Source organism: Curcuma longa, chromosome 1 (genome assembly GCF_044706935.1).
Source record: "Curcuma longa cultivar G26 ecotype Majalengka, Jawa Barat chromosome 1, ITB_CL_G26_1.1, whole genome shotgun sequence".
NCBI classification, from domain to species: domain Eukaryota; kingdom Viridiplantae; phylum Streptophyta; class Magnoliopsida; order Zingiberales; family Zingiberaceae; genus Curcuma; species Curcuma longa.
In genome coordinates this window covers 18,134,592-18,150,177 of record NC_133861.1, presented here as the reverse complement: position 1 = coordinate 18,150,177, position 15,586 = coordinate 18,134,592, and the positions used below count along the sequence as shown (strand labels likewise).

Here is a 15,586-nt window from a genome sequence, read left to right as displayed (position 1 = left end):
TAAGTCATTTTTACCAATGGATCTATTCGAACGAATTTATTAAACTCGATGAGCGGAGTACTCGAGCCAAATGACACCAATCTAAGCAAATTGATCAATTTAATTACTCTAATAAATTTTCTTAGTCTAGATAATTGGCACAGAGTAGGTACGACCTGTAGGTAATGAAATGTATAGAGCTTACAAATCTATTTTCCTTCAACAATGGCTATATTTTTTTAGCAACTGACAAATTTGTTTCATCAACTACTCTCATTAAATATTAAAAAAATTTAAAAAAAAAAATCCTTGCACAAAACAAAGCCCCAAAAAAGATATTTTATGTGAAACAGAAAGCAAGCCAAAGGACACCACATTACCCAATACAAAACATCAAATATTACTTCGGGTGATGTAGACGATCTATTGTCATTTAATTTAATTCGAACAACACTCCATTTGGCACACATGCAGAAGCATAACCCTTTATGTTTATTCATTGATTCACACATTTGACATGCTTCATCACCACTTCTCATCTAATCTCAAATCTCAAATTGCAGATCTCAATTCAGCAGAAGTTAATGGAACATCAAATGCAGTCAAGGACTGTGGAGCAATTACGACATCCATCGCTCTCCCTATATTCGGTAATTCGGTTTTGTTTGGCGCCACCTACAAACAGAAGATGAAACAAGAACACAGAACACCGAAGATTAGTAAATCAAAATTCACTTCAACCATAGTATTCACTAAATTTTCGAACTAGGAACTCGAAAATGTTGCAGTTTTGCACTTTGAGCTTTCCTAAGATAAAAAACATAGCTTCCTGTCAATACCAAAAATTTACCTTGTTTGGATATGCAAAGGAATTCTCATCCATCAAATTATCTGATGTGAGTGTAGTTGCTCTTGCTGATCCAAGAGAGTTAATGGACGCTTCTAGTCCATTAATGGAGATTTTCAAGCTCACACTAACCTTCCCAAAGTTGATGACCTGCATGGAGATCTATCAAACTTACCTTTTCTTTATCAAAATCTACATACAGGGACTGAGAATTTATCGAGACTTTTTAAAATACCATCCATTCTTTGCCTCGATTAAGTTGAAATTTTTATGCAACAACAAATTCAGGCACATTATTGATTATCCAGACTGCCTAGTGAGGATTTGTATATGTGCTAAAGTCAACATTTTAACTTTTGTTCCCACCTTTATTCTCAAATAATTATGATTGTCTGTTGGGTCTTTCCAAGTGATAGTAGATGCTACCAACGAACCAGAGAAGTTGCCTTGAATTGTTGAAGGGTGAAAAGTTGCACCGCTTGATTCCCTGAAGAAATGTTGCATCCAATAGCTAGGAGTTCCATATTGCTGCCAGGAATCGAAGACAATAGCATCTGGGTTCCACCTGCAAAATGCACATTAACCTATCAGTAAGATGAGCTTAAAAGAGATAAAACGAGTCATAGATTGAATGATTAGTACAACCACTTAGTTGCAGTAATATACGAACTTGAATAAGGTGACAACAAAGATGTGGATTCTTTTGTGTTTACATCCTCCAAATTATTTCCTCAAAAAATATACTGGTAATATTGATATTGATGCAATTCAAACTTCTTATTTATTTGGCATGGCCATTAAGATTATATACTTCATAGATTAGTAATTTTAGCCATAAGAACCCGGATGGATCATTTTGCAACATTGAGCCTTATTTCTGGTCATTTCCTCAATAATAAAAAGGTAGAGACAATTGAATCTTAGCAAAATAAGCTGAATCTATGCCCATACAAATAATTTTACATGAGTCCAGACTTGGGATCGGCATTTGTGGTATGGTGCATTTGAAAAGATTAATATACACAAGTGTACTAAGTGAATTATTATTATTGATTTTAGAATGAAAGACCTTCAGAACTTGGTAATCATTATGACAAAAAAGAGGAGCATTGTCATCACCATTGTCATTACCTGCGATCATTGGCATTGACAAAAAGAGGAGCATAACTTGCCATAGATACAACATCGCTGCATTTGAAAAAGAAAAATAGAAATTGTGATGTTAGCAGTCACTACTCAACATTCATGTAAAGAAATATCTAATCCAATGTCTGCATTGCATCAAGATATAAAAAATCCAGTATATTCAGGTTTTACTTGCATACAGATTGATCTGACCCCTTGAGATAGTCTCAGCTCAATGGAACAGCATTATGAGATAAAGAGAAAAAAAAGTTATAACAGTATTATTATAAAAACCCAGAAAACAATGAGATCTGACTATTGAACATTGTAACATGTTAAAAATTTTGACAAGCCATACAATATATAAATACATTTAAGATTCATATTCATGAATGAGGTTATTTACAGAGATCAACTATAATGTCAGAACTAATCCCCAACCCTTCACTTTTTATCATTAAGGTCCTATAGGCATTGCACATTATGCACATTTTAAGACAACACATTAAATGTTTGATCCACCAAGTAAAAAAATGGAGTCTTATATTCTTATCCAATAACTTGATCGTAGTCTTCATAAAGTTAATTGCATTGGGCTTGATAGTCCAAAAAAGAGATCTGACTAGGGTTGCGTAGAAAACCAACCATAACCCAAAAAAAGAGGGAGAAAAAAAGAGTTCTTATTGGAGTCAGATCAGGCAGATCTCAAAATTTATTTAGAGGAATTTGAGATATTGGTTTTTCAATTAAAATACCTAGAATATCTAGCCTGCCCCTGAGTTCTGTTTTAAAAGAAAAAACAAAAAAGGTAACATGCATACAGCTTTAAAAACAAAATATTTATAAAATTTGAAGAAACAATAAATACTTGATTCAACCCTGTATCGCCCAACCTAACCAAGCTTTGGTTTAAGCAATTAAAAATTCTGCATGCAAAATCAAATAAAGAATAAAACATTTAAAAGATATAGACCAGGTTTGAAGAAGACAATTTTTCAAGGAAAAAAAAAATCCCTGAAACAAGATCCTATATTTTATTCTAAATCTCCACACTTTTGTCAAGAAACTTAAAATTAAAGTTTAAAAAAAATCAAATATAGGATTAAAATATCTAAAAGCTGCACCCGGATTTTATTCAAGAAAAATCCTCGGGGAAAAATAAAATAGAACTAAGACAAGATCATACATCGCTTTTTCAATAACTCATTTTTTATGTGAAAAAAATCAGTTCAGCTGGAATTGGGGCAAAATATTGGCCGATCCAACTTGACTGACTGAATATCCTTTGCAGAAAGTTACTATTTAGAAACATAAATGAAAGACCTTAAACAAATAACAATGATGATGACAACATTACCTATTTCTTTCTACTCCAATAAGGAATGCAGCCTCTCCTAGTGATGCTAAAAGGCTACCATTCCCAGCATCCGATCCAGTCACAGCATACTCACTAACAAAAGCCTGTGATTATTACACAAAAAAAGAACAGGATCATATAGGGATTTTATAAGTCCATAGTTATAGAACATAAGGCACACCATTTTTTTTTGAAGTTTAAACTAACATACCTTAGGCCCAGTCCGTGATGTGCGATCAAATTGATTATTCATCTTAAACAGACTGCTAGATGAGGTATAAACCTATGAAAGAAATGCCATCTTTAGTAACAATATAAAAGCTTATGATTTAGTATGATTTGTTATACCTATAAAACAAAAAATAAATGAAGATGTGAAGAGCATGACTTACATGGAAATCATAAAAATCAGCAGGATGATCCAATGGACTAGATGAACCATCACAATTTGATATAATCTTAATATCTGGGTAGGCAGCTTTTATGGCATAGTAGAACTTCAGGTAATTTCCTGTCCGAGGAGAATTCCATAATCATCACCCTGACTTCAAATTTTTCTTGCTTATGCTATGAGTCTAAATTTCCAAGTCATTTTAATACTTTGGTTGGTAGTTAAAATTTCAATTACAATGACAATCAAGAGAGAAGCATGATTGAGAAATTGTGCATGCAACAGATATTAGTTATTCCTTTTCTGAGGTAAAGCAAGACCAAAGGCTATCACAAATCACAACGTTTCATTCAACATCAGTTAGTTGATGTGCAACAGAATTGGTCTCCTTTGATGGTTGGATTTTTTAAGGATGTCAAACATGGCCAGCAGAAATTAATTTGTTAAACTCCAATATCAACACCCATAAAAACTAGTCCAGAAAAACTAACCCAATTCATGTAATTATGCAAATTGAATGGACAATATGAGAGGGGAAAGCTGCTAAGCATTGCAAGAACTGATCCTGTGAATATGGTTTGATTCAGTTGATCTTAGTCTCTGATGAGATGTTAAGAAGGAAAGAATTGCCTCAATGCAATCTCAAAGAAGTACTTGTTTGGATCTCAATTCGATGCAATTCTGAAGCTTCATAAATATGATGACAAGCATCGACATCTCAAGCTACCATATAGAGTAACTTCGATGATACAAAGGGAAACACATTGTTACAGCAACTATATAAATTCCAAGATCTATGAGATTGCAAGTAACATGTGGATATTTTGCCAGAATGGACTCTGAATAAATCCGTGGATTGACACAAGCTCTAGATGCACCTAAGGCACAATCAAACACTTGTAATTAATTATTTGGGCATAAATCAACAGTTTAACCCACAGAAACCTAAAACAACACATATAATGAAGCAAAAGAATGGTTGTTTACAATGGCAAGTTTTGTACCAGTTGTGCCTTTGTGAACTCCTAACTTGACTATTGTCTCATGAAATAAGCCTAGTATTAAGATAATGCATTGGCATTGTTCTGAATAATTTTTCTTCCATATATCCTCTACCTTTATAATTTTTCTTCCAGCAGTCCTCATTTCCAACAGCAACAAATTCTAGTTGAAAAGGTTCTGGATGCCCCATCTCAGCACGAACAGAGCCCCATTTTGAATCAGGGCTTCCCCTAGCAAATTCAATACTGTCTAAAACATCCTGAATTAAATAAAGCTGTAAGTGATTTCTAGAAGATAAATTTTACATATGATTTTCAATTGTGAATAAATTTTACATATGATTTTAATTGTTAAGAAGAAAATACATTCATGGAAAGTATATAGTATCCTCACATTTAGACTGCATATATCACGTGCAGTTGCATGTAATATGCCAATAAATTAAATGTTTAATGGTTGGATATAATGACAGAATGAAAACAAAAGCATGTTATAAATTTCAATATAAATTGCCTGTAAGACTATAAAGATAGATGTTCAAATCATTGCCTGTACAAAAGGGAAAATGTTGGTAGTATCCACTTGATCCTGGTGGCTAATTCCTGAATTAAAAGAGCACAAAGAAAAGTGTCAAATTTTCTGTATTTAAGAAATTGATCTACTATGCAGATGAAAAATACCATTATTGAATACCCAAATGGGGGCTGCACCAATGTCCTCAGCAAGCTGCAATAGACCATCAAGATAATAAGATAAGAACCTTAGGTGAATTACCAAATTTCTTTCCTTTATACTGGAACTTCCAAGTTCCAACTTTGAACTAAAAGCCTCCAAATCAAACCTGAAGAAACTCAAGGTATCCTAGTCCATCATCAGTCCAGTACATCCAAACATCACCGAAGTGCCCAGGTCTCTCTTCCCATGGCCCAATGGTTTCTCTCCACCGAAATGCATTCCTTAGCCACTCGCCTTCAACGAAGCAACCTCCTATAACAATGAAGATACAAATAAGTTCAAAAACTAAAAATTAGGAGACATTAAACATGCATTTAGCCATAACGATAAATATAATAAAAATTGAAAAGGGAACTAAGTTATTGTAGTAGCTAATACTATATTAATAAACTCAAGATTGTGAAAAATAAAGTGACAAAATTGAGAACAAATTAACTAATGAAAAAAAAAATACCCCTTCTGAAAATCTCCAATCAAGCGTTTGGTGCAAACATTAGCATTGCCAACCATATATCAAGGGCTAAAAAACAAATGCTAATATGACAAAACCTTCCGAATATCCAACAACTTCTAGTATTTTTAAGAATGATCTTGGATTTGACCATATAAATTTCTCGTGGGAACTTATAAATGATCTAGCTCATGAAAGACAAGCACACCTTAAATTCTTGAATCATTTTTTCCCAAGATAATAGGGGTGCCAAACAAGAGAAAATATGGAGTTAACGATTTGACATTCAACTTACAAGTCGTATGATAGTGAGAGAAATTATTTACAGACCATCTAGAAAAAAAATGCAACAAGGAAAACCATAACAACAAAAAAAAGTTGTTAAGATGTCATAATAAACACCTTGTAAATTGTAACTGATAGAAAAGGGCTGTAAGTAGAGGTATTTGATGTGCTCAACTTTGAAAGTTTCATTCTCTCCCATATTATATCGTAGATCACATTTACTAATGAGGAAGCGCAAGTATTTCATAAGTCTAGAATACAATTTTTTTTCCCTTTGCATGCACATTACATTTTTCTATAACTTAATTTCCATGGGAACCAAGTCGATAGTCATATCTCTTTACTCATTATCAATCGTAGGTTGTTAGGAAAGGAACTAGTCTATAAAATGATCAGTGGCTGTGTACAGTTCATGTCTATCAGAGAATTCTTGTTCATGTTCGCACCAGTGTCAGGGTAGTTCCCACTATTGAAGTCAGAGTCTAGGTGTGTAAGCAATTGAAAAAAGGTTCAGAAAGGCAGGTGGTATTTTCTACTCTTTCACCTTATGTTGATACTCTTAATAAAATTTATTGGTTGTCTTGAACAATTTCTTTAACATTAACCTATTTTATTTCAACTTGGTAATATCGATACTTCATCTCATCGCTCAAAAATAATAATATTTTATTTTACTTCTCTTAGAACTGCACATTTATCTCAACATTCTCATTTCCCCTTTATTTTTGGATGTTGTTTCATCACCCCTAATAATTGACCCATAAATCAGGTTAGTTGTACAAGTATATAGCATCTACATAGTGCTTGACCGAGCATGTCTTTACAAGTTTTACACATAATCCTATCTACATTTGTTTGAGAGAAAGTTTATGTGATTATATCAATCTTCTAACATATCAAATGCATATTTTTTTTCTTTTAACAGTGAGGTAGAAAAGTCCAAAATCATAATGCCCTACTTGTTTCCTACAGCAAACCCACATCTTCCATGAATACTTGTATATTCTCCATATTCTCAGCCTAATATCTCCATTCAGATCTCAAAGCATAAATTTGCAACAATAACTATTTCAGATTTTCCTGAAATTCCTTTGGATTTAATGATTCGATTGTTTAGATGGCAACAGTTCGTATATATAAACAGAAAACATAAATCCACATATAAACTTTCAAAATTACAATGAAATCAATTTCATACCTGGAAACCTAATGAACCGGGGTTTCAAATCTTCAATCATGGATATCAGTTCTTTACGGAAGCCATGTCCCTGTGTAATAGAAAGGTTCCAATTTTAAGCCCAAAAACAATCCAAATGAGAACTTCAGTGTAAGGCGCTGCGAATACCTCATATTTAACTAATTTTTATAATTATTGGATGCTTATTACTTGCTTAACTACTCTTGGGTTTTGAGTATCAACATAATCATTAAGCTCCAATTTATGACACTCAATTGTGCTGATGGCTATAGAATGCCCCCTTTTGTTTTTTCTTCTTTATCCATATGCGTTTCTCTTAATTAAATTTCCTTCAACTTTAGTAAAAGTAACTCAGAATCTTTTAAACATAGCACACCTTATAAGTGTCTAATGGCATAAGCGAAATTTGATCAAACCAAATAATTCCTTTTTTCGTAGTAGTCAATTGAAGCCTTGCATTTCTGTCTGTTGCCATAGCTTCCAATTGTAGCTCTACTCTTGTCCAGTTTGACACATCTGTAGCATCAGCTCTGCCAGAAACAATAATAAAAAGATATTCAACTTTAATCTAGAATACCTGAAGATTCAAGGACTATAGCAAATGCTCAAGACTATATAGATGCTCACATAATATTGGCAGAAGCCAGTTTGTGCAATCCATCTGAGCTTGTAAGTGAAACAGTTATATTGATCATGTCAAGTGATCTTACATACAATATAAGATTATATGTCTTCTTTTCTTCTATATTCTGAAGAATGCCAATAAGAAAACAGTGGGAAGAAATGTTAGCCATAAGAAATTTATAAGTTTTTTTTGGAAATTACTGTCTAGTCAAATAGTTAGAGTGAAGGGCCTAAAAAATTTGAAATAGACAAAACCCTGAGGCTTCACTACCTACAGTGGTAAGACTATACGTGTAGGTATTATGTATTTCTGTGTATTAAGATGAAGGATGTAGATACCATGTACTTCCATGCATTAATGTGAAGGGATTCTAACAGAACCACGTTGACCATATATATATTTTTCAAAAACAAGTATTTATCCCAAAACAAGGCCATTATGTAATGGAGTATTGGTAAAAATGGGAGAGAAAGATGAAAAGAAACTGTACAAAAGAAATTGAATACTATGCAAAAATAAAGAACTATCTTATGTCTCCTACTAAAAGGCTATTGCAGATTCTGTAAAATGCAGATCATACAATTTCTTGTTAATTCCAAAGGGAGTCAATGAGTTTAGCAAATCCAAAATGCATACCATGCCCCAAAACCCAGGGTTATATATGCCCACACCATCTGGACAGGCAACAGATTCTCCATCGCCACAGAATACCTTCATCTTTAGTGCCACCTCATTACGAGTGAAACAAGATGTTCGATCAGTAGACACATAAATGGAAGATTCATTTCCAATGATGGCCCACGGATCAATGTTTGAAGGTGTATTGGGACCTCCAGCTTCAAATCCTGAGATATTTCACAAATGATAAAGAATTAAGATTTGTTTAATTGAATCGTTTCCCAAAGCTTTGACTGAACATTAGTTCATTCCTATAACTTCCCCAGATCAAAAAACAAAAAAAAAACTTTGCAAGAAGAGAGAATCTCTAGATAGAAGAGACACAAAATAGAGGAAGAATAGATAGCATGTTTATCCCTGATGTCAAATGATGCATATCAACTCTAGTTCAAGAAATTTGTCATCATTTACATATCATGAAAACAAGTCTGTGTTCTTTATCTATTTCAGAGAAGGTAACATGCATGCATTTATAATTATACTTTTAGCATATTGCTATAAACACATTATATTGTTGCTTGTCAGTTCATAGTCCATAACATAACTGAATTTAATACTTATATAATCACCAAATTTTTCACAAGATTATGCCATTTGGCAACACAATTTGCACTATTTGTGCAATAATCAGCATTATTTTGATAAGAGACCACTCTAACACCAAGGTGATATAGCCACCATAGTTAACTTTAAATTGCACAATACTTATACCATTAAGTAGGAAATATAATTTATAGCATCAGAAGATAGGCCCTTTAACCTTGACTGCTCAAAAGAATACACTGACTCGTGAGAAAACATAAAAATATGTTGAGACCATATTATAATACCCCAATTTAGTCTCACATGGTGAGTTATGGGCCAATGGAGGAGCTTTATAAGTTTAGTTGACTAGCCACTGTTAGTTCAGGTCTAAGCATTCTGGGTCAATGGTTGGACTTGACAAATCCTAATACAAATATTCCCTCATCCAACCAACATAACTAAAGGCATAAAGAGGGCAGGGATCTATCCATTGCCTCTTGAAACAATCTTCCATCCGATTTCACACTTTCCAAATGATCCAGCATATCAGTAGCAAAATAAGCTGTTTGTTCTTTTAAATGTACAATCTCAAACCTCGGTGATCCTCCATTAAGTCTAGATCTCAAAAATCTGTAGGTCTATAACTACTTTCATTCATATTCCATAGTTCTCTAACTAAACTTTAAACTCATCAAACTCCCACTATTATCAAAATGATTCCCCTAAATGCCACATAAATATCGTCCATAAATGGGTTGTCATTTTATGACACAAGCAATACATATTCCCATCTGACAGAATAGTAAAATGTGCCAATTGCTAGTCCAATGACACTGACCAAACAAGTCCAGAACTGGTTAGACACTGTCATCTTAGTAAGCACAAGTTAGCATGGTATAAACCATCTCCCATGAGTTTATGATAACAAAACAAAATGCTGAAGGTACAAACTATTTAACCTCAGCTGCATGATCTTTTCCTTCCATTGAGTTCCACATAGGGTGAGATCATGAAGCCTTCATTCAGTCCACGGGAAAAAAATAGTTGTAAGGGAAACTCACAGCATCTATTAATGATACAGAAGGTTGCACAAGGTAAAATGCAGTGGCCTCTAAGTTTGTTACAGAAAAAAAAAAAACAGGAAGTACCTTCCTGTGCACTCAGGTGATGTAAATGTGCCCTTTGACAAAGGTTAAGAATTTACTTTGCAACCCCACTATAGCATGCTATTTTTAACAACTGAAACTTTTCTTCAGAGATTTCAGGATTTGAGTATTTAACTTGCCTCTGTTACTCACAAGCTCTGCCCATATCCCACCAGCTCCAGCATGATTAATTTCCTGAGTTCAAGTAAAATTTAATAAATATACATGTAATTAATTGCTAATAGATAATAGAATAGACTAGCTACTGTTTCCTTAAGGGACGTACCTTATAAACTACAAAGAAAGTTTAGCATAGACAAGCAGGAACTTCTTACATAGCTTAAAAATTGATTTATGCTTGAGTAGATGAATATTGCCAAAAATGATTTTTATTAAGCATACATCAAGGTTGAGTGAGTTTAGCAATGAAAATCTGGAATGAAAGGAATTTTCGTTTTTTGTGGTGTGTATGTCGTGTCTTTTACACTACAAGATATGGACCTTATATATAGAGATGAGAAAGCACAAATTGAATTGAATTGACAAGAACAGAAATCCTCAAATTCACCAACATCTTAGAACTGAGTGTGAAACTATTCCAACTAATATGCAGAATTAGCATCATAATTTGAAAGTAGTACATTCATGTTTATTTGTTATCTGTAACCAAAAATACAACAGAGTAGAGGATAAACCTAAACAGTGGCTAAAAATCTCAAGAGCTAGACATTTCCTAACTCTTAAGAGCCTTTCCTAATATGCTGTGTCAGCAAACATAGAGAAAAATGTATGCTCAAAAGAAGTTACAGACCTCAAAAAAGATACCAAATAGAGTCTCAGGAATTATATGACCAGATTGAGGTGAAGCATCAATCGTCAGCAGGGCAGACAGGTTGGCCTCCAACGTATGAGTAAAGCAATGAGGAGCAACAAATAGCAGAATAACGATGCATAGTGAAGCACCTGGAGATGTCCCTCCGAGACCCATTATGATTTCACAGCGTCAACTCGGTGACCAAGTAGCCTGCATTAGTAAAATAGGAACGGTAAAGACAAGTCAATAAAATAAGAAAACCCGAATTAAAATCCTTAACGCACATTAGGGTTTCAATGCATCGTTAAATGAAAATCAAGAAAACAAACATATAGTGAGTTCGTGCATCAATTTAACAAGATAAAAAAGAAACAAGAAGGATTTAGTAAGAAAACAATCATTTGGAAAGCGAAGTAAAATAAATTTAAAGACCCAGCAAATTCTAAACCAAAATGCAGAAATGGAAAACAAATGAACATGAACGTTCATTCGAAGTGGAAACTCAACAGCTAAAATGTATTTGTCTCTTCTTTTCAGGAAACTAAGGCCGAAGGCCAACCTAGATTGCATTTAAAGAAGGGACGGACAGAATTACAGTGACATAATAGAGCAAAAAAAAAAAACCCCTTTGTGAGTTTGTGCAAAATAACATCGAAAGAGAATCTAAGATTCTTTTCCGTTCTCTGGAAACCCCGATGGAAAGAATCACCTAGAATATCTTATTCACAAATTAGCATACAAAAAATCACAAATTTGACCAAAAAAAACTATTCGCCGAATAATCAACCAAGTATAGCCCCCGAAATCATGCAGCTGGCAATGGTAAAGACAAAGATCATATCTTTTACCGGTTTCCGGCAGGAAGGGCGAAGGATCCAAGAAGCGTAGAATCGGAGTGGATAATCGACGTGGAGCACTGGTCATTAAGTAAGGGGGAGAAACTGGTGAGTGGCTATCTTCCTTCAAAGCGATGACTGCTGAAATCATGCCGAGGTCATCAACCGGGCGGAAGGGAGGCTGAAGTGGGCGACACAAACACATCAGCCGAGGGCAGAGCCGCGTGGCAGTGGGTGGCGTCGGATCCGTGCGATTGTGTTTCCGGGGGTTGCGATCTGGAGACCGCACGCAAACTTCGCACTCCGCCTCCACGCCTTGTTGCTTGGAAGCCTCCGCTTCGCGGTGCGGTCCCACCGCAGCCGCCATTTTCCTTATCCGGCAATGGATGGGTTTGGGGGGTAAATTTCACTTCACCCCTAAATTTTTATCAAAATTTTTGTTTAACCTCCAATAGTTTAAAAAAAAATATCATTTTGTCCCTACCATTTTCAAATCCATGTCACACTTCCCCGCTCCGATATGATTTCAGATTTATTTTCATTAAGAAGCATAAAATTATATTTCTTAAACTTAAGTACGTAATTTAACAAATTATATTTTTTATTAAAGCTTATCATGGCATGTATTCATTTTTTCTGTTCCTTTTTCCCTCGGAAGATTATCTTTAAAGTTCCATTTTCCTTCCCCGTCCAAATTAACTTTTAGAATTTTTGTCATTGTTTACCATATAAGTTAAGTTGTAAAATTAAGATACAAAAAATTTCAATTCAACTATACTAAATTAGGATGGTAAATGAATTGAATGTTTATGAATAATGTTGATGGTCAACTTGATAAGAACTTATTTATATTTATTCAATACATACAAAATCAATCAAATAAATAAACTTGAACAACTTATTAAATTAAATAAATAAACTTAAATATATACATGTTTAATTTATTAATATTCATGAATAACGTTTATAAATCATGTTCATCCATAAAATTCTTATTAACCTCAACATAATAAATCTATAAATACTAAATTGATTGGTGCTCAATGTGGTTAAGGTTGATGACGTGATCCTAAAATATTGAGATATGGGGCAGGGCCACTGAGTTTATTCAGTGCAAGCCCAAGCTCACAGCCAGATTCATCATCAACTGTTGCATCAACGCAGACTGGCACATGGCATCCAACTGATTACCGGCCATCGGTCTCCTTGAACCCTCACTGGTCCCTTCATGAATAAACCCACCATTATTTGACGCCCTCCTCCTCTTCGAGCTGGAATCCTCCGCCAACCAATTAGCAGGGGCGACGTCGCCGTTGTCGAAAGCTCGGTGCAAGACTGGAAAGCCAGCCGAGTTCGCTGCTCCGGGAATCTCCGGCGAACATCTTAACAGCCGCGATATCGCCGAGAAGTCTAAGGTTGCGTTGGTGAAATTGCACTGGGTCGTGCTTGGCGCTTGGTCTTCGACGGTCGAATCTCCTGATCTCTCCGTATCGGTCACTGAAAACTGCTGGCTGCTCTTCTTGTAGATCCGGCAAAGAACCCAGTCATCTAACTGCATCAACTTGAAATTTTTAATTCACGTATTTGAGACATATATAATAATTAATTATCAAACACCGTCTCGATCGATGAGTACGCACCCTCATGGAAGAATTAAATGGTCCAAAATTGTTCTTGCTTCTCCCACTTGAATCATCGTCGACGTCGTCGCTAGCAAGCCGGTACTCTTGCATGATCCACTCCGTCTTCGTCCCCTTCGGGTTCTTGCCCTTGTAGAACACCAGCGACTTCTTCACCCCGATCTTGACCTTCCCTTGGCTCGTCACCACCGCCCGGTCAGTCCCGGTCGCCTTCCAGTACCCCGACAACCCAGCCCGGTTCGGCCGGACGCCGTTCGGGTACTTCCGGTCCAGCGGGCTGAAGAAATACCACTCCCGGTCCCCGTAAACCGCCTTCTCTGCACTCGTATATATATATATCGATCGCTCATAAGCACAGTAACAGAATTAATCGAATCAATCAATTGCACCATGCACGAAACAATGATCAGCACTCACCGGGGAGGTCCCATGGGTCCAACTTGTAGATGTCGATCTCGGCGGCGATCTGGACCGGACAGGGGAGGCCGGCGGCCTGGTTCTTGAGGTAGTGGAGGATGAGCTCCTCGTCGGTCGGGTGGAACCGGAATCCCGGTGGGAGCGAGACGACCGCTGGGTTATTTTTACTACTACCACTATCACATTTCCCGATCGATGACGACATTTTTAATTAACGCACAGAAGAAGATGGAGAATGAAGTTTAATGGAGAGGGGAACAGTCGACGTGTTTATATAGTTGTTTCATGGATTAATTAGTTAATTTTGTACCAATTAAACTAAATAATGCTCATGTAATCGTGTATCAATTTGTTCAAATTGGCATATATTGCACAAGAACAAGTCGTCGCATTAATATAATATGCCGGGTCATGGCCCAAGTCAAACCAGGGAAGATCGTATCATCTTAATTACGTACGCACGAAGAACTCAATTCCATTCTTAACGAGCATATACTCTTGTGGAGTTAACAGATTTTTATTTAAATTTTTGTCAAGAAAAAGATTTATTTTGGATAGCTAAGCCATTTCAGGATTTGACTGGCGTGCAACTCCTCTTCGCGCCAACTGGCTCGAAGGGATCTTTCATCGTTCATCAATATATTTGTTTGACTCGATCATATTGCTTACTGATTAATACTACTCGAAAGCATGCGTACAGATACGTTTACTTACTCTTCCAAATGGAATTAATATATACAGAGATGCTGTGCTGTAAATGATGTACGCAGCCAATATCTTTAATCTTCGATATGCCGATCGAAATGACTAATTCTTGGTCAACCACACTTACCGAATTAATTATATTGGATATATATTATAGATATTACAAGATGGTACGTAGTCAATATATTCCAAGAGTCAAATAATAGATAATGATATAAAAAGATGAGATCGACTTTACCACTAGGCAAGAACTATGATTACTTGCATGGGCAGCAATAATGCTAAGTCCATCGACCTTATTTTAGTCAAATTAATTTACATTTGATTAATTTATCTTGTTAGAATTTACGTTGCACATGAAGATTTCTCGTTGTGAATTGAAAGACTTTAAATTAAAATCGACGGGATTCAATTACAAGTGAGGACCGACACAACCTGATTATTTTTTTTAGAATCTAAAGTCAAATGCATTTTTTTTCAACTCCTATAATATCTTTTTATTTAATTTGTCCTCTATATATTATCATCTAAATATTATGATCTAAATTTAGGACGGGCAGCTTGCATGTAACAATTATCTATAGGGTTTTTATTATTTGATAAGATTTTGAATTGTCTACGTTTTCGATTGGAATTGAACAGCTCTTGTTCGATCAAAAGAAAAAAATTCCATGACTACTGTATATATATATGTTTAACTTAAAATGCTAACGTAGAAGTTGAAACGTCAAATCAAACCACAACAAGACCTGGGAGGTCTGGTCATTAGATTGCATGTAATTCTTTATACTTTCTGCAGTTTTCTTGCTTTCCGTATGATAAAAAGAAAAC

At 35.2% G+C, this 15,586-nt stretch overlaps 2 protein-coding genes across 3 annotated transcripts; both read right to left on the bottom strand.

Annotated features, from left to right (window-relative positions):
* Positions 1 to 355: 355 nt before the first annotated feature.
* LOC141828611 (alpha-L-arabinofuranosidase 1-like) lies at positions 356 to 12,232 on the bottom strand. 2 transcript variants are annotated; one of them, XM_074716075.1, is made up of 18 exons: positions 12,001 to 12,232; positions 11,155 to 11,369; positions 10,484 to 10,538; positions 8,632 to 8,840; positions 7,998 to 8,119; positions 7,747 to 7,900; positions 7,371 to 7,440; positions 5,543 to 5,688; positions 5,382 to 5,427; positions 5,251 to 5,303; positions 4,816 to 4,960; positions 3,701 to 3,819; positions 3,520 to 3,591; positions 3,309 to 3,412; positions 1,958 to 2,014; positions 1,193 to 1,391; positions 830 to 976; positions 356 to 654 (listed from the first exon to the last, which is right to left on the bottom strand). In XM_074716075.1, exons 2-18 carry the CDS (start codon positions 11,329 to 11,331, stop codon positions 532 to 534), a joined length of 1,998 nt encoding a protein of 665 aa, XP_074572176.1. In that variant the 5' UTR covers positions 11,332 to 11,369; positions 12,001 to 12,232; the 3' UTR covers positions 356 to 531. The 2 variants fall into 2 exon arrangements, with proteins under 2 accessions (XP_074572176.1, XP_074572168.1); XM_074716067.1 differs by having other exon boundaries at positions 11,155 to 11,367; positions 12,006 to 12,231.
* Positions 12,233 to 13,101: 869 nt separating this feature from the next.
* LOC141813244 (NAC domain-containing protein 58-like) lies at positions 13,102 to 14,255 on the bottom strand. Its single transcript, XM_074701178.1, has 3 exons — positions 14,051 to 14,255; positions 13,634 to 13,950; positions 13,102 to 13,545 (listed from the first exon to the last, which is right to left on the bottom strand). The coding sequence occupies exons 1-3, from the start codon at positions 14,253 to 14,255 to the stop codon at positions 13,102 to 13,104; spliced, it is 966 nt and encodes a 321-aa protein (XP_074557279.1).
* Positions 14,256 to 15,586: the final 1,331 nt, after the last annotated feature.